We start from the raw sequence: 18971 nt of genomic DNA on the forward strand, positions 1-18971 counted from the left end.
TCTTTCTTAAACATCATCAGCACTGAATGTTGGGAGTCTAGCTCCACTAGGAAAAGGGGAAGCGTGAAGGGTATAACTGTGATTGAATGAAGTCCTTCTTTCCCTGAAGGCTGAACTACCTTCTCCCCCTCACCCACACCTGGAGGGAGGTAGCAGAGTGTGACAGAAGCAGTGGCATCAGGGCAGCCCTAACCTATGTGAAGGCTGGCCTGTAAGTGCCTTAGAAGTCTCAGCTGGAGTTCTTCATCTGGTTAGTGCCCAAATGGCTCCAAAATAATCATCCTTCTCACACTGTCATTTTATACACGGGCACTGGCAAGGCCGCACATCGAGTGCTGTGTCCAGTTCTGGACTGCTCACTTTAAAAAGGACAGTGATGCACTGGAGCATGTTCGGAGAACAGAACAAATCTCATTAAAGGAGCAGGAAGCATGTTTTATAGGAACAGGCTGAGGCAGCTGGGGTTGTTTAGTCTCCAGAAGAGGCTGCTCGGGGTTACCCCATCTCTGCAGTGAGGTGGGGGCCAGTCTTTCTTGCCGTGCCTGCAGTGAGAGGACAAGAGGCAATTGCCCTTATCTGGGACACGGGAGATTCAGATTAGATATTAGGAAAAAAAACTATCATTGTCAGGGTGGTTAGGCACTGGAATAGGTTTCCCTGGGAGGGGGTAGAGTACCTCATCACTTGTACTTAAGTATCTGTAGGTGTGGTTTAAGGGTTACAGTGGCAGTGCTGGGTGGATGATTGGACTGTCTGACCTTGAAGCTCTCCCCCAGACTGAGTGATTTTGTTATTTGTGCGGGGTCACTGGTAGCACACAGCGCGAGATTTGCCGCCTCCACCGCGGCCGCTGCCAGCCGCAGGCCCGGCGCCGCCGCACGGGCCGTGAGGGAAGGAGCGGCCGCGCTCCGCCCCGCCACAGTGACACCCGCGCACGGCGCCTGCGCCCGCCTGCCCGCGCTGCACGACATGGCGGCGCCCTGAGGTGGTGCCGCTGCCCGGTTTGCCTGGCTGCTCGGCCTCCATCGCCCGCTCCCTCCGCCATGAGGAACCTGCAGCTGCTGCGGGCCGGCGGGTGCCGCCCCTCCGCCAGGGGCACCCCGCAGTGCTTCTGCCTCGGCGCCGAGCCCGGCGCGGTTCTCGTGGGCTCCCAGTACGGGCTCGTGGAGGTGCATCCCGCCGGCGACTCGGTGAGAGCCGCGGCTGCAGGGCAGGGTTCTGGTGCTTGCCGGCGTGTTGGGGTCGGCTTTGGTTGCAAAGCCGGAATGAAACGTTTGCGCCTCGGCCAGGGGGAGCTCGCCCAGTACTTGCCTGTGTCCTGAGGCGGCTCCCCCTTGGCGGCCGGGTCCGCGGGCTCTTGGGCCCTCCCGCTGCTCCCCGCCGCTGCTTGCTGCTGGCTCACGGTGCCGTGGGCGCCACTGCACTGTGGTCTTGGGGCTGAAGAGGCGTTTTGTGCTTCTAAGATACTAAATCTGCCTTTTTTAAGAGCGTGGCTGTGTTAGACGCGTGTCATTCGCGTGGTTTAGTCTTAAGTACCACAATGGCGAACAGTTGGCATCCGAACAGGTTCGCAAAACAGAGCCAAGCAGGCAAAGTGGTAGTGAAGAGTACAAGGGGAAGCTTTTGAGACTTTGCTGTAGGGGGGAAAAAAACTCCGACCTACTGCTGAAGGAATAAAATGCCATTGAGTCATGAATTCCTGTTAGAGCTGGGTTGCTTTCTTCTCACTGTGCATCTCTGAGGCGTCTAATCCTTCAGTACATTCAGTTCTGAAATTAATTGACAAAAGACCTTTGAAGCTTTCCAGGGATTTACTTTTCAAAGACTTTTGCTGTGCCTTAACCATCCCAATGATTTTCCTTAGAAATTGTTTTTTTATACTATGTCTAGAAGTCTGCATGCCCTTTTAAGAGCAGTGCACTTCAAGCAGCCACCCGTGCACCTCTTAGTGCTGATACCATCATGAAGTATGAAAAGGGTGTTTAAAGATGATTAGCAGGGCACATTGGAAGTTGTGTATTGTTTGCTTCCGTATACAGTTTTCTTATTTTCTTCTATCACTTTTACCATAAGAGGATCTTCACAGTTTCCTATGGATAAATGAAGATAAGTACTTGCAAGTTGGCTTTTTTTCTGGTGGCACTCACACACTGTTTTCTACTGTGTAATGCTTTGTGTAATTGCAGTAGGATGAAATACATCTGTGGCTTTTACTCTGTAATTTCTTCAAAATTCCCAGTGAAGTGATGTGTAATTAGTAAGCCATTGGCTTTTCTGTATCAAGGTGTCAGGAGAAGTTTCCCTGACTGTGGATGGGTTCTTGCCTGAGGATGGAAGTGGCTGCATCGTGGGTGTCGAAGATCTTCCAGAGCAGGAAAGTGTGTGTGTTGCTACAGCAGCTGGAGACATCCTACTGTGCAATCTGAACACGAAACAGGTAACATGGCAGGAAAGACTCAACAGTACTGAGGAAATTCAGAGCAAAGAGTAACATTTGTAATTTCTTTAGGTGCCAGTTGTACGCTCATTGCATACTGAACTGTGGCTAGTCTCCATTCTCTGGGCAGACAAGTTGATTGATGTGGTAGCCTTGAGAATGACTAAAGACAGAATATATGCTCTGTAAAAGAACCAAAATTGAAATGATGGCTTGCCTGTCCATAGCCTGGGTCCTTTAAGTTTGCTCAATGGGCTCCTAGCAGCAAAGGATCTGCTGGAGAGCCTTACAGAAAAAGGATATAGCTGAGACTAGGTAAAGAATAAAGAAATCCATTCATCATTCTTAGTGTAGCTACTGTTTTGTTATCATTTGATGCATGCTGACATGACTTCAGATATGGCAGAAACTGAGATACTTGCTTCCTGTTCAATCCTCAGTGTCAGATTTATATCATCTTCAGCAATGCACTTAAACACTGCAACAGCACCCTCTGAAATCTTAATCAGCTTCCCCAGTACCAGTCCAACAGTGCAGGTTTAAGTGGGCATGAGGTGGTAGTGGTCTGTCTGGGTTAGCTGTAAAATTGTGGTTATTTCCAGGTTGTCTGTTTTGGTTCATGTTTGCAATTGATTTGCAGATACTACTTAATTATGTAGTTAGCTGTATCTGAAAAACGTGTCCTGTGTTGCAACTTACAACATGTCATAAGGGAACAGAAATTAACAGAACTTGTGATACAGGAGACTTTTTTTGCAGTGATAGATGTGTCAGCAAAGAGGTCTAACTTCAGATTCTTTATTTTGTGGGGTTTTGGCTTGCTTTTCCAGTTTTTTGCTTTAGTTTCCAGTCTTGTTTTGGTGCAGCCTAGGCACCAAGAAAGAGGTCTGGAAGATTTCTCTGCTTATTCTGAAACTCGCTCTGTGAGAGTGGTAGTTGCTCTGTTAACTGGTGCCCAGTCTCACTTTTCTTACCTGAAAAGATTATGACACCCAAGCGTAACTCCTTGAATGGCATCATCTTGCTGCTTAACATAATGAGTGGTGTATTTGTTCTTCTGTTCCACGCCTTTTGCAAATCCAGGTAACCAGGCCTAACAAAAGTTCTCTGCGTACTGCTCATGACGGCCCAGTAAAACCAGCCCAGTTTTCCATAAACTTTGACATTGGTGCAGGTATTTACAATTGTCAAGTTCAGCATACACAGGCTGGTCAGAGTTTACCCGTGTGTTGGAATTTTCTAGGTAGAAATCATTATGTCTGTGCTTTTTTACTAGAGAATATTTACCGATGTAATCACAGGCCGTATTAGTATTGACACTAGTGCTGACATAAGACTGAGTGTTGCAGAATAAAGCTATTTCTAAAACAGTTTGTGGTAGGATGTCCTGGACTCTACCTTACCTGGGCTCTCATCCATAAACATTCTGGAACCATTTATAGTTAGAAATGTTTCTTTAGTTTTGTTCAACACAAAGTGTGAAGTTAGACTTCTGACTTTTTTAAGTATGAGGCAGTTTTCTTTTGCCTTGGTTACTGTTTGCTTTTGTGCTTAGATAGTGCTACACTCATGTTCCTGTGATCTTATTTTCATCTTGCAGGTGGAATGTGTTGGAAGTGTGGACAGCGGTCTGAGTGTCATGAGTTGGAGTCCTGACCAAGAGCTTGTTTTGCTTGCAACAGGTATCAACAACACCCTGTAAGCTTTCTGCCTGTAGGAGTGTAGTGTGCCAAAGCACAAAACATAACTAAGATTGAGAGAGAGGAACAAAATGTTATTAAATTAGGCCTAGGATTTAAAGTGGAAAAAACTGTACCAGATCCTATACATTAGATTTAATGTCATGATTCATAAAGTACTTCATAGTTCCAAGCAGAAATTGGTTAGGCCCAAAGAGCTTCTTTGTGGAAGAGTTTTTAGTCCTTAAAATCTTCCCAGAAAGTGAATTTGATCTTGTCTCAAAAACATAAACATGACTTCATATCACCATTTGACTTCTTAGTAACAAAAACTGTTTCTTGACCTTTGGTAGGAAATATATGTGCTAAAGGCCCTAATTAACCACAGGTCTGACTTGCCTAGAAAACAAAATTAGCCTCAGACAAAACAGAATCATAGAGGGCTTGAGACTGAAAGGAAACTCTGGAGACTGCCTATTCCAACCACCTTGCTCAAAATGTGTTACCTAGAGCAAATTGTTGGGGGATTGTGCCCAATTAGGTTTGAGACCCCACAACCCCTGTGGGCATCCTGTTTCTATTTGTAACTGCCCTCAGAGTAAAAAAAAACAAAACTTTTCTTAGGTTTTAAGGGAATTTTCTGTATTTTAGTTTGTGCCTATTGCGTCTTACGCTGTCCCTCAGCACTAGAAACAACGTGGCTGTGTCTTCTTTACTATAGCCCACCTCTCACATAATATATTTACACATGCTGATGAGATTCCTCTGGAGCCCCCTCTGCACAGCAGTCTGGCTTGTCTCAGCCTCCACTCATGTGACAGATTTTTCCAGCCCTTAATCATTTTGACTCTTTGCAAGGAACAGGTCTGTCTTGCACTAGGAAGCCCAAAACTTGAGTCAGCATTCCATGTCTCTAACCAGCACTGAGTAGAGAGGAGTAAGATCACCTCCCACAACCTGCTGGCAGCACTCCTAATGCAGCCAGAATGCTATTGTCCACCTGTGCAGCAGGGCATACTACTAGCTAATTCAGGTGCTTCAGGAAACATAGTTTATGGTTTTTTGCCAAGCTGCTCTCCAGCCGCTTGGTTCCCAGTCTCTTTTAGTGCCCGAGATTATTTTCCATATGCAGAACATGGCTTTTTTTCTTGTTGAGCTTTATGAAGTTCTGGACAGCCCATCTTGTGTACATAACAAGGTCCCTGTGGACAGCAGTAAAACCTTCTGCTGTACCTGCTGCTTCTCCCAGTTCTGCATCATCTACAAATTTGCTGACAGTCCCATGCTCCAGGTCATTAAGGAAGATGTTAATCATTGCCCCTAGTGTCCAGAGGCATGGCAGTGACTGACCTGAAGCTGCACTTATTTACAGTGTTAGCAAGTTTTTGAGGCAGTTCAGCTGTTTTTTTCACTGTCCATTTATCTGTCCCATACTTCATGGATTTGTGTGTGATGATGTTGTGGCACACAGCATCAAAAGCCTTATTAGAGTGAAGATGAATGAAATTGATTGTTCTCTCTATATCCACAAGTGGGCCATTTGTTGTAGGAGGCTATCAGCATGGTATGATTTCCTCTTCATAAATCCATGGTGAATGTTCCCAGTCACCTGCTTGTCCTTCGTATCTCAAGAGAAAAGGAGCCAGGTACTTGTTTGGAAGGTGAAAAAAACTTATTAAGGTTAGGCCAGGAAGCATATTTTTCAGTCGAAAAACTTGGAAGTGTTCCATTCCAGTTTGAGGTTTCTTGCTTTGAAGTATATGTTCTCTCTAGTGCCATGTTTTCTATATTCAGGTCCATGACAGAGTAATAGGAGCACATGGGAGAACATGTGAGGTTTTATTTGCTGCAGATATCACTACCAATACTGTATTTAATATCTGCCTTGCAGGTCAGCAGACACTCATCATGATGACAAGGGATTTTGAACCAATTACTGAGAAGCAAATTCACCAAGATGAGTTTGGAGAAGGTGAGAGGTGTCCTGAAATGAAGTTGCCCTAGCTGATGTAATTGATACATTGTAAGTGTGTGGAAAGTAAGGAAATGGAGCTGAGCACTTTGAGGCCCCAGGAGAAGTTTTATTTAGGCTCTATTGCTGCTGGACAGCTGAAGGGTAAAGTCAATGTTGTTACTTGTCAGTATAAATTCAAGTAAGTTCCATGTACAAAAATACTTTCTAGACTGCATGACTTCCCAGCAGATTTTTGGGGAGAAGATGTGGGTTGCTTGAGGCTGTGGTTATGTACTTAGTGTGCAGTCAATAAGGTATTGTCTGTAAATCTTTCACTACAAGGATTATTTCTTCTTCAGGAAAGTTTGTTGCTCTTGGCTGGGGTAAAAAGGAGACACAGTTCCATGGATCAGAAGGGAAACAGGCAGCACATCGCAAACAGACGGTATTATACTGCTTTTTTTGTGTCACACTAATGCTCTCTTGGGGAAAACATGTACATATAGAGTTTCTGTTATTCCTGTGGTGCCAATTTGCCACCACCTTTCTGGTAGTTCTCTTCATAGACTGCTTCTATCTGTTTCTGTGTTGTCTGGAATCATGCATCTTTATCTTCCTTTGAATTCAAGAAAGCATCAAGGAGTACTTACCACCTTTCAAACAGAGCTCAAAGCAAGATTTGCTGCCATTCCAGCATCAATCTTGAACAAATCTCAATTCACCATGTCCAGCTTATGCACTGCTGTCTATAGAGACCCTGGTGGGTAGGAAGGATTGTGTGTGCTCAAGTGAAAAGACAGTCATAGGCACCTGGAGGAGCAGATTGAAATAAAGTTTTAATTCTAGTGTTTCCTAAAACAATGTTTTGAATAGTGAGTTTTTAATTTACTAGTCTTGACACTTTTTAATGGATGAACTTCATCCTAAGGCTCTTGAAAGAGCAGTCTGTTTAGACAAAAGCAGCAGTTGCCTTCCCAAACTTTGATGCAGCTTTCTTTTGTGTGTCTTCAGGAAGTGTTACCAGCATCGGCCTGGGATGATGGCAGGCCTCGGGTGACATGGAGAGGAGATGGGCAGTTTGTAGCAGTGAGTGCTGTCTGTCCAGAGACAGGTATGGCACCAAACTTCTTTGAAATACCAGCATGTGTAAAGGGCTTCTTAGGCAGAATATAGGTAAGGCATGCCCTTTTCTCTGCTCTGATCTTCTCAGAGCCATTTTATAGATAGGCTATTTTGAATACTTTCTTTGTGGTTTGATTTTCAGTTCAGTGAGATGCCAGGAGGGGGTACTACTTTGTAGATACTATGTGAACTGTTTTCTACACCTGCTCAAGCTTTAAGCAACGTCTGATGGGCTCTCAGTGCCAAATGGATTAATCTGTTTGGGTTCATGTACACACTGTCTCTCATACTAGATTTTAGCCTTGAACACTTTTTTAAATACTTGTGATACTTTTCCCTTGGTTTTGCCCTGAAGTCAAAGACGTGATGAGCACATGCATTACGTCTAAGACTGTAAATGATGTTTTCCATGATAAATACTACATTTTGAGCAGTTTAAGTGTGCTGGTCAACATACTGAACTACATCAAACCACAGTGCTATTCCACATGTTTGGGTTTTTACCTTCAGTACTTCAGATTAAGGAAGATCATAAATTTAATGCAAAATTTTAACATTTTTGTGGTGAAAGCTGGAGAGGGAAATTATTATGACTGAACTACATCAGACTGAAATTCCTATTACAATTCCTTTAGTCACTTGGTTACTGTGGGAGAACTGCCTGACACAGAATAAGTTCTTTGTCCTTAAGGTGCACAACAGAAATCTTTTTATACGTGTGCATCAAAATTTGCTCTTCTGCCCTCATTAAATTAGGAAAGTCTCTTCCCAGTGTTTTCTTGGACCTTTGTCTCATTGCTCTCTCAACCTGTAGGTGCTCGGAAGGTCCGGGTATGGAGCAGAGAGCTTGTGCTGCAGTCAACAAGTGAGCCTATCTCAGGATTAGAACAAGCACTATCCTGGAAGTGAGTAGTACTACAGTCTGCATGCCGACAGCAGTGTTCCTTGTTATTCCCTGGTCACAGCCTTTGATCAGCATAATTTTAATTTCTTCAGCATTTTGTTGATTTTTCCCAAAGCTTGAAGAAAATTGCCTTCTGATTCAACATGAGGAGCCCTTTAAATCCTGAAAATCCTAATACTTGCATCACAAGTGGGAAGAAGAGATAGATTCTCTGCATATAGTCAGTGTCAAATGAGTTTGGGCTTAACTGTAAAAAGAAATTTTACAGGTTCCTTTCCTAGTGCTGGCATTAATTTGGTCACCTGTGGATATCAGAAGCTCTCATCTGTGCTGGACTTATGACTGTCTGAACAGTGCTGAGGAAAACACATTCTCTGCTGCCTTTTTCTTCCTGTTACTAGAAAAAATGAGAGATGACTGGGGTTTAAAATGACAGTTAATCATTGTGTGAGCAATTAATTTTCATTTGACTCTTTTTTAAGGCCCTCAGGCAACCTGATAGCATCTACGCAAGAAAAACCCAACAGACATGATGTGGTTTTTTTGGAAAAGAATGGACTTCTTCATGGAGAGTTCACCCTCCCTTTCCAGAAAGGGCAGGTCAAAGTAAGTTCTTTGTCTGGGTTTCTTTGATAGGAGTGAAATGGAGAAGAGGACTAGATCTCTTCCAGATTCTAGGAAGAGGTTTTTAACCTAATACTTTGTCCTTATCCCTAATGGAAGAAGTGGCCTGAAAAGAGAACAATAAAAAAGCCAATGGAGAAGATGCAATGCCCTCTGGAACCCCATAGTACAAAGACATGTAGTAGAGGATGGCTGTAGCCCTGGGCTAGATCTGGGCTCTGTATACTTTATACTAAGCAAATGATTCAAAAGTACTTTTCAGCATGTCAGCCATTGCAAGACTGAGGTTATATATTCACATTACCTCAAATAAGTGAGAAGCTATTTCTGGGTGTTTCTTCAGCTTCTGTGCTTGGATGGTGAGAGGTCTTTTGGCAGATGCTTCCTCAGTGTCAAGGAGAGCAAAGAGAACATTGCTGTAATTTTTGTGCCTCTTCATCTGTGGTCTTCTCAGGATGAGAAGATCTTCTCATCTTCTCATGAGAACACGAGCACTATGCTTGTATATTAATTGATGCACTGTTTGTTGTTGGAACACCTCCTGGTCTTGTAAACTTTCTGGGAGCAGGAATATTAGTAAGAGCCATGTTTGTTTCTGCAGGTTAATGAAATGCTTTGGAATGCAGATTCTACAATCCTGGCTATATGGCTAGAAGACCTGAAGGTGGAAAACTCCAACCCAAACACTTATGGTGAGAGCATTCCACGAGGCTCTGGCTCTTAACACTTGCCTGCAAATGTCATTAGCAGTGGGTATTTACCTGCAGGGTAGGAGATGCTGGAGGCTTACCCATGGCTTTTAGACAGCTGTGCTGGTGTCAAGGTTTAACTGCAGACAGCAGCCAAGCCCCACAAAGTCACTTTCCCACTTCCCACTAGCAAGATCAGGGAGAGAATCAGGAGGGTAAAAGCTAGAAAAGTTGTGGGTTGAGATAACAACAGTTTACTATGAAAAAGCAAAAGCCACACATTCCATGAAAAGCAAAGCAAGGAATTTATTCACTGCTTCCCGTGGGCAGGCAGGTGTTCGGCCATCTTCAGGACAGCAGGGCCCCATCATGTGTAGTGGTTACTTGGGAAGAAAAATGCCATCATTCCAAATATCCCCCTCTTCCTCCTTCTTCCTCTCACTTTATGTATGGACATAATGTCATATGGTCTGAAATATCCCTTTAGTCAGCTGGAGTCACCTATCCTGGCTGTGTCCCCTCCTGACCTTCTATGCATCCCCAGCTTCCTTTCCAGCTTGGCAGTACAAAAAGCAGAGAAGACCTTGGCTCTCTGTAAGCCCTTCTCAACAATAACTAGAACATCACTTATCCACCCTGTGTTCACCACAAATCCAGGACACAGTCCCATACCTGACACTTTGAAGAAAATTAACTACCCCAGCTGAAGCCAGCACAGCTGGTGAGGAAGAACTGGTAGTTCAGCCTGAGTTCAAAGCATCTTCCAGGCTGCTATAGCTGGAAGTGATACAAATGGTGTACTAAAGGTCTGAGCCCTTCATTAAACAAGGGTACCATCTCACAAGGATAGCTCAGTGAATTTTAGGATTGACTTTTGACAAAAGTGTTTTCTTGTGCTGCATGTTGTATGACACAGCTTGTGGACTAAAGATTAGAACTGTTATTTTAATTGAACTTAACCCACTCCTAGAAGAACAGTGGTGGCTGGGAGGGAGGGTTTGAGCTGAGTCTCAAATACTAGTCTATGGTAACTATTTGTTTTTCTACAGTTCAGCTGTGGACCACAGGGAACTATCACTGGTACTTGAAGCAAAGTCTGCACTTCGGTAGCTTGGAGGAAAATCAGTTGGTGTCACTTCTATGGGACCGAGAGAACCTGTATAGACTACATATACTCTGCCAGGGCTGGCATTACCTCTTCTATGACTGGCACTGGACCACAGACCATGCTCTGGGGGAGAATAGTCAACATATGGCAAATGTGGCTGTTATAGATGGAGGTAAGCAGTGGAACAGTTTTCCAGCTCTACAGTCAGAAAAGGTGGGGTAGCCTTTTATATTCAGTTCTTTTAGTTGTTTCTACAAAGTTTCTAGGGAGGGGTCCGTGATGGGGTAGCACAATGAAGATAACCACTAGGAGCACAGCAACCATTTTCCTGTAACATTATTTCTGCTTCCAGTAAAGAATCCAGAAAGCATTTCACTAACATTTGGGCTGGGATGCATCTTGGATTTTCTTCTCTTTTCTTCCACAGATAAAGTGCTTGTCACAGCCTTCCAGCATGCTGTGGTGCCTCCACCCATGTGTACCTATGAGATCCAGCTACAAAAGGCAGTTAATCAGGTTGCATTTCACACGGATCCAGAGCATAGTGGGGACATGGCTGTCCTGGATGTTGATAACAGGATCTCTCTGTACAGATATGGTAAGAGCATGTTGGAACTTCGTTAAAAGAAACCCTGTGTTCCTGAGAACAGTACCTTGGGAGTCTAGTAGGTTGCATTAACTGTGAGAAGACAGTGTTTGGTGTTTGACTATGTAATTGTGCTGGTAATATTCCCCTGCCTAGCTTCAGCTTGAGTGCAGCACATGGTATTTTGCTAAGCTTCTCTGATGGTATGATGCTGTCACTGGGAAGTGACTGGAAATCTATCTGGGCACCCAGCACTTCCCAAAGGAGTTCTGTATACAGTGTGCTGTGAGGAAACAGCTGTTTTGTGCTGCGATGTTGGAAGGTGACTGTCTTCCTCAAAGTGTGTGTTAATGAGAGCTACATTTTGGCTGTACAAGTAGGGATGGCATTTTCTGACTTATTTAATAATTTCATGTAGCATCTACTTTTTAATAAGATTGAAGATGGAACGGGCTCTCCTGGGTGGATTTCTAAACTCTGTGTTGTTGTGCTTTGTGTTTGCTAGGACAGAGTACAGTGAATGACCCTTCTGTCAAGTTTGTTGCTGTGGGAGCAAATGGCTTTAAAGCAGCTGTGGAAACACCACACCTGGATAAAACCTACAGGTAATATAGAACCGCTACAGCTGTAGAGGGAAGAAAAGGGCTGTACCTGACTGAATGCTTTACATGTCACAGCTCTGATCACTTTTCTTAAGATTTTTAAGAGGCTGTCAGATAACATGGTTTCATTTTGTTGACACTTGTGTCTGCAACTAGTGCTGAGAAATGCCCTTTACTGAGGTCTCAATCTAGTGGAATCAGTGACTGTTGGTGACAGCACTGAGCTATCCCTTCCTGTGCCTTTCGGTGTCTGATGCACAAAGGAATGATCATGCAGTGCCCAGCCCCAAGATCACAACACAGAGAGCAACAGAGCTGCTTGCGTGGCAGAGACAGTGTTGAGGTTAAAAATCCCACCATGCTTGCTGTTTGTTCCTAGAGGTAGTTGGCATGGAAGCAGTACTACCTAAGGAAAACAGATGGAGCTTCCTAGGTCTCATCCTTTATCTTCAGCTCAGCCTGTGGCAGGATTCAAACTTAAGGTATCTGTGTTTCTTCACTGCAGCCCTCCCAGCCGTGCTGTGTATTTGGACAGCCAGGCTGTGCTTAGGAAGTCTTCTGCCTCTCTAGTGAAGTGGCCTACTGAAATCAGGTTCTGTGTGCCAACCTCTCTTATTTTGTGACAGAGTCGATGTGAGCAGCAGCAGCAATGAAGTGATGAATCCTCTGGGGCTCCGATTTCTCACCTGGCTGCCAGATGGCAGCTTTCTGGTTGTTGGTCAAGGTCAGCATGCTGCTCAGTCTGTTCTTCACCATCTGACTGCAGTGTCTCACATGGCTGGAGCTGAAGAAGAGCGCCTGAATTTACGGTACTAGAGATCTGTCAGTTGTGGCTGACATCTGAGAAGGCTTCTGTTCAGTGCCTAGAAAGGGTTAAATCTCTTATTAGACCTGCAGCCTGGAGGCCATGGGTTAAGGAATTTGGCTGTCTTCTGGTGGGAGAGCCAAACAGCTCATGAAGCTGCCTACTGGTCAGCACTTGCTTGTAGTCCTAATACCTACAACCAGCCTGGCAAGGGCGCATGCTAAACATGCGTGTAACAGGATAGCTCTCTTCCTTCGAATTTGGGGCCCTTGGGGAGAGGGGATGGCACATGGCACTGAATTCCTCCATTCTACCCTTTGCCCACCATTATCAAGGTCCAGAAGGGGACCAGTAGCCATCGAAATTGCTCCCCTTCCCCTTCTCCTTCTTCCCTACTGGTCTTTGTGGGGCCAGTTGAGCTAAAACCAGACTCAAAGCCACCTGTGGTAGAGAGATATGGTTCCCAAAGAGATCTGGAGAGTTACTTTTTGCAGCACTCACCCAGCCAAAGGTAGAATGATTTGCATGTAAACAGAAAAAGAGGGGTGTGTTTGCAGCACTCACCCAGCCAAAGATAGAGTGATTTGCATGTAAACAGAAAAAGAGGGGTGTGTTTGCAGAGTGCTGCAGTGCAGACAGTGACCAGCGCAGTTAGGCAGATGCCTCTTGGCTGGAGTTGCTGGTGCTCTGCAGTGCCACTGTCAGCTGACATAAGTGTGAGAAGACTGCAGAAGGTCCTTACATGGATAAAGTATGTCTGTGCTGAAGATGTGCATCTTTTCATCTGACTACAAGAAAGGCAGGAACAAGGTATCTGCTCTTAAGTGTATTTGCTGTAACAGATGTTCTGTGTTTTCTCTATCTTGCATCAGGTTGTCAGTGCCTGTAGATGGAGAAGTGATCAGCCTGTACTGCAGCCCAGTGACCAAAACTGTAGCTCTGCAGCTGACTGATAGTCGAATCCTAAAATATCTGTGGGGTAAGCTGGGCCCTGTTAAAGTATCTAATCTTGGGTGTAGTTGTTACATATTTCTTAAAAGAGTTAATGAGATGATTTGACTTTCAGGGACTTGAGTGACTCTTGCTTCTTTTATATTTCCTCTGCTCCCAGAAATGGGCTGAAATTAGTGATTTGTGTCAGAATTCAGTTAAAGGTGACTTTATGTATATACATATGCATATGTTAACATGAATACACGCACACACAAAGTTCAGTGCTGACATACTGCCACATCCATAGATCTTCTCTCTCATTTCACAGTGGAATAAAGGTACTACTGAACCCCTGGAAGTTACCACCTTCTTGTCCTCTGTGTCCTGGACTTCCGTGCCAGCATACTTCCCTCTGTCAGATAGTGTAGCATATTTCTAGTTCTGGTTTTCTTAAGATTGGTGTCATGTGGTATTAATGTATGCATTTTTGATTGGCTGGAAAACAATTGGATCTTGTTTGCTCCTTAGAGGCTTCTACTCCAGTCCTTGAGCCCTGGCGGAGTAGCAGTAGTTCTGCTGTTCAGTTCCCCTACCGCTGTGTGCAGACTTCCATCACGAGGATGAGTGGTGAAGTAAGTAAGACTGTGAGCAGATTAAATTCCCTACTCAGTTGTTCTCTGTGCCAAAAGTATGCAATGGTCCTCTGCCCAGGGTCCAGTGATACTAGTTCATGATGTTCCTCATAAGGCCCTTTGTAGAGCTGAGAACTTATCTTCCCTTGCCTTCTAGAGCATTTCTGGTGGATTGCAGTTAACACCCTATAACCATTCTATGAATACAATGAATAATTTCATTAAAGAAAATCCAGATTAGAAATTTCTTGCAGCTACTACCACACCCTTCCTGAAAGGACCGTTTTGCTTTGTTTTATTTGGACTTAAGCTGTTAGCAAATATGGCTGCACTGAGTTACTGCAGATGTCCTGCTACTGATTTTTCCTGTTGTAGATGGTTTCTTGATAGTTACAACAGCTTAAAGAATGACTAGCTGCTTTGCTGTTATTTCAGGGGTTTCCTTCCTTCAGTGTGTGTCCAGCTGAAGGAAGCTGCTTTGCTCTGCTCTATAGTGGTACTTGTCTTCTGGTGTCCTAGACCAAGTTCTGCTGAATAGAAAAGCAGCTAGATTCCTAGCATGGCTTCTGCTTCCATTTTGCTACTGTGCAGTTACAGGGTAGGCCAAGCTGGGTTTTCAACCAGTAGTGTTTAAGGTCGTTCAAGTTTAAGTACTCCTGGAAGAGAGGTTGGATGACTTGCTGTCTGGCTTCTCTAAGTAATTCACATGAGGTACTCCTTACCTAACTGTAAGGTACTTCAATCCAGTGCTTGTCAGTGTTGTGAGAGACTGGAGGCTGTGATGGTGATAGCTCATAGTTGTCATTATTTTAATTACAGGAGGTGATCCTGGGCCTCACAGATCGTTGCCGGTTTTTTGTTAATGATATTGAGGTACAAAGCTTTTGCCCATTGTTTCATACCCTTTTCCCCTGCCAAAGGCAGCTTCCCTGTTCTGGTCTAAACTGTGGTAAACTTCATTTTTTTACAGGTTGCTTCTAACATTACATCATTCGCAACATACAATGAGTTTTTGTTGGTGACAACCAACTCGCACACCTGTCAGTGTTTCTGTTTGAAGAACTTATCAGTGAAGGGTAAATATCAGCACTGGCTGCCTGCTACTGACTTACAGCATTTGTCTTGGAAATACAGGATGTCCCCATTTTTCACATCCAAACCTGTTGTATTTGGGTTCCTCAAAGGAAGTGTTTAAGAGATGAGAGTAAAGAGAGCTGCTTTCAGAAATCTACCAGAGAGCAAGGACCTCCAGGAACTGATACATATCACATGCTTTTCACAGGGAAGAGAATTTGTGCTGTAGTTGACTCTTACACTGTTTCCAGCATCCTAACCCTGCATTCCTCCCCTATTCTCCATGTCCAAAAGAAGTCTGTGTGCTATTTGAGGGTGTGTGGTAGAAAGAGTTTCTGGTGTTGACTGGTTGCGAGAAGTATGATGACCTTGGTAAAGGCAGGACAACAACCTGTTGGTCCTTTTACACCCTTCAGTGCTACTCCTGTCTGGTCTGTTGACCTTTGTCATTTTGTTGTGCAGAGGATACACCTCTGCTTTGTGTACAGGTACAGCAGTCATTAGCACTCAGCAACTTCTCCTCCTGTCAGGAATTGTTGACGATTGCTGCTGTAGTGGTAGCATGGTTGGTCCAGTATAACTTTGCCTACAGCAGAGAAGGTCCTTAATGGAGCTCTGTGCTGCATGTGCCATGTGTGCTGATAAATGTTGTCTTCAGCTCTCCAGGCTAGCCTGAGCACTGCTGCTGCCCCCAACAGTGAGACCCTGCGCAAGGTGGAGCGAGGCTCACGTATTGTCACTGTTGTTCCCCAGGACACAAAGGTGGTGCTGCAGGTCAGTGCTCTGCCCATGTCTGTTGACATGTGCTATCAGGGTGTGCAGGGGCCTGTCACAGTGGCCACTTGGCCAACCTGAAAACAGTCTGTGCCACAAAGCTGGTACCCTGCAGTGCTGCAGCACAACACCTCACAGACCTCCAGCTGCCCAGCTGGATGCTGAAGGATTTTGAATATGCCTTTGGGAGTTAGGTTCAGTACAGTCAGATGAGTATGTGCAAAACAGGGAAAGACTGTTCAATTCCTCATGACTGAGGTAGTGTAGTGCTGCATATTGTGGTCTCTCATAATGAATCTCAAGACTTACTTCCCAATACTTACTAGCAGCCCTCCATTAGCCTTGGCACTTAGTTTTTGGTGAACTCACTCTTCAGAACTGCCAGAGATTCATAGAATGGAGAAGGATATAATCTGAGAGGCACTTTTGGAGGCGTGGAACCCAACATCCTCATAGCAGGGCTAACATGAAAACTTGATTGGGTTGCTCTGGGTCATGCCTGGTTGGGTGGAGTTCAACCTTCTGAGGTTGGAATGTTTCTGAACTAAGAGAATGTTCAGGTATTGTTCCACAGTGGTTGAATTTGCATGTTCTCTGAAGTGAGCAAACAGGCCCATACACTTCTGAGTAGCAGGCAGGCCTAAGAGATTGACTAGTCCTCACTTTCCCACAATGTAGGCAGAGTAACTACAAGTAAGTAATTGTGTGGATCTTGTGTTACAGATGCCAAGAGGAAATCTAGAGACCATTCACCATCGTGCTCTGGTGCTTGCCCAGATTCGGAAGTGGCTAGACAGGTAAATGGCACTGATGTATTCTTGTCTTCCCTCCCACAGACTGAGCTATTAGAGGCTGACTGACCTGGAAAAGAGAGAGAGGCTAAACTCAGAGGAACTGACCTTGTTAGAGGGAACAAAACTGTTTTTAGGGTGACCACCTAGAAATCTGGTAATCAGCTGTGCCAGGTACTTCTCACTTCACCACTGACGGGCTTATTATGTGTGCTGAAATTACGTGGGTGGGAGAAATCTTCATCTGCTCCATTCTCCAGACATCTTAATCACTTCAGGATTAAGCTGGCTGTTTTCCATTTTTTACTGAATTAATTTACATTTAAATTTTCTGAAAGGGAAATTGATACAAAATGTAACACTCTCTTTTAATGGAGATAAAACAATCTTAAGTTGTGTATTGCTTCATCAACCTTGCAAGCTGGTGTGTCTCACTGCAAGGGTCAGCAATGAACAGAATTGACCTTGCACTTTTTTCTATAAGGCTGTCTGCACAGTTTATTGTGTAGGCTGTTCTCTTCCCACTGGTTCTGTGCTTAGCTCTAGTCAGTTGCCTTTATTTGCATCTTATCCACTATGTAAACTGTCCCACTTGACTCATTCCTCCAGGCTTATGTTCAGGGAAGCTTTTCAGTGTATGAGGAAGCTGCGAATCAACCTCAATCTTCTCTACGACCACAATCCCAAGGCAAGTCTGCCCAGTTCTCTTGTGTTGTTTGCCATACTAACCTGCCCTGGAATCCACTGAACAGTGCGCTCAAAAATGTAGGTGGTACTGTCATTCCTGCTTTCAGCAGTGATGGCTGTTCTGCACTTCAACATCATCATACAGACAGATCTGATTTAATATTTCCTTCATCCTGTACTTCCAGACAAGATCTCTGAATTTATTTTTGTATTTGATGTGCATGTTCTTAGTGTTCAGAATAACAGTGGTAATACTCTTATTCATTTCAGGTTTTTCTGGAAAACACAGAAACCTTTATCAGGCAGATAGATTCTGTGAATTATATCAACTTGTTTTTCACTGAACTGAAGTAAGTATAAGTCTGCAAATGGAAGAATGTGTGTAATCAGTGGTGGTACATTACTTTGTCAAAATATTGGCAACTCTTCAGTGTGGGTGCAAGGAATCAGAAATCTGGCATGTTGAGTCATAAAGGCTTGAGTAGGCTCAGTAGTTTCAGGGACAGTGTGTCTTGCTGGGAATTCCAGTTTGCAGACAGCCATTAGATTTTTGCAGCAAGTAATCAGTGCATTACCTGAGTGCTTTGACTTCTCTGCAGGGTTGCTGTAGAGCCATAAGTGAGAACAGAGGAAGTCTTGTTCCCTCATAAAAAGGGGAGGGGCGGGACTAAATATTGCAGTGCATATCTGGTCTGAGGCCAGGATGCTAGCTTTGGATCCTCAAACCAAGTCCCATGACTTTTTTCTTAAAGGTTCAGTGATGGGGCTTTACAGTGATGGTAGTTCCAGGACTTCTCAAGGTTGCTAAATTCAGTAATTATGTAGTAACTGGTGCTATCACTTAGGTGTTTGGTTTGTTATTCAGTTTTGACCTGACGAGAAATAATAGCAAATGGCTTGTTTTTCTGAATTGTTCAGTGGATAAATCCATAGTGTGTTTAGTAGAAGACAGCTGTATCTTGTAAATCTTGCCCTCTGATTTTTTTCTGCTACTGAAGTAGTTGTTTGTCCAATTTTAGGGTTTTTTTTTTTAAATGCCTCTCTTGGCTGACAATCAGTCTGGACTGACACAGATTTTTGGAGAGCTTTGTGTTAGCATTCCAGTTAATGAGTAGTTATTTTCTGCATGCATTTGAGTTCCTTAACCTTACTGTCTTTGTTCTGGACTGTGTGGTGGATGGTGTTCTTACTCACATTACCTGTTTTTTCTAGAGAAGAAGATTTCACGAAGAGTATGTACCCATCTCTGAATGGTAGCAGTAACAGCCAGCCATGCCAGCATCCTGATCAGAAAAAAGTAAATCTCATATGTGATGTGATGAGAGTTGCCATGGAACACATTGACCCTCAAAAGTGAGCACTATCTTTATTGTATGTGAAGGAACCATTAGAGAGATTTCTAGCAGGTCATTGGCAGGAAGCAAAACTGTCCTCGACATCTTGTCCCTGACAAGTTGTTTGGCCCTAGGTTCTCTGAAGTGAGCTTGTGCTCCACAAAATTAACTACACCATGCCTTGCTTCTGTTGAGGATGCTGTCCTGGAAACATCTAATAATTCCACAGATAGTAT

The 18971-nt window shown here is 44.1% G+C and overlaps 1 protein-coding gene across 1 annotated transcript in view; it reads left to right on the forward strand.

Annotated features, from left to right (window-relative positions):
• The first annotated feature begins 2322 nt into the window (after positions 1-2322).
• Positions 2323-18971, forward strand: part of ELP1 (elongator acetyltransferase complex subunit 1) — a 29068-nt gene continuing 12419 nt past the window's right edge. The window contains exons 1-21 of the mRNA XM_062512694.1: positions 2323-2437; positions 4038-4119; positions 6008-6088; positions 6430-6515; positions 7082-7181; positions 8007-8097; positions 8579-8702; positions 9322-9412; positions 10459-10689; positions 10945-11115; positions 11609-11708; positions 12332-12514; positions 13383-13489; positions 13972-14075; positions 14895-14948; positions 15046-15151; positions 15808-15923; positions 16647-16720; positions 17324-17402; positions 17672-17751; positions 18614-18754. Coding sequence (XP_062368678.1) covers positions 4077-4119; positions 6008-6088; positions 6430-6515; positions 7082-7181; positions 8007-8097; positions 8579-8702; positions 9322-9412; positions 10459-10689; positions 10945-11115; positions 11609-11708; positions 12332-12514; positions 13383-13489; positions 13972-14075; positions 14895-14948; positions 15046-15151; positions 15808-15923; positions 16647-16720; positions 17324-17402; positions 17672-17751; positions 18614-18754 — 2162 coding nt within the window. The 5' untranslated portion in view covers positions 2323-2437; positions 4038-4076. The remainder of the gene's footprint in view (positions 2438-4037; positions 4120-6007; positions 6089-6429; positions 6516-7081; positions 7182-8006; positions 8098-8578; positions 8703-9321; positions 9413-10458; positions 10690-10944; positions 11116-11608; positions 11709-12331; positions 12515-13382; positions 13490-13971; positions 14076-14894; positions 14949-15045; positions 15152-15807; positions 15924-16646; positions 16721-17323; positions 17403-17671; positions 17752-18613; positions 18755-18971) is intronic.

Source organism: Cinclus cinclus, chromosome Z, assembly GCF_963662255.1.
Source record: "Cinclus cinclus chromosome Z, bCinCin1.1, whole genome shotgun sequence".
Classification (NCBI taxonomy): Eukaryota; Metazoa; Chordata; class Aves; order Passeriformes; family Cinclidae; genus Cinclus; species Cinclus cinclus.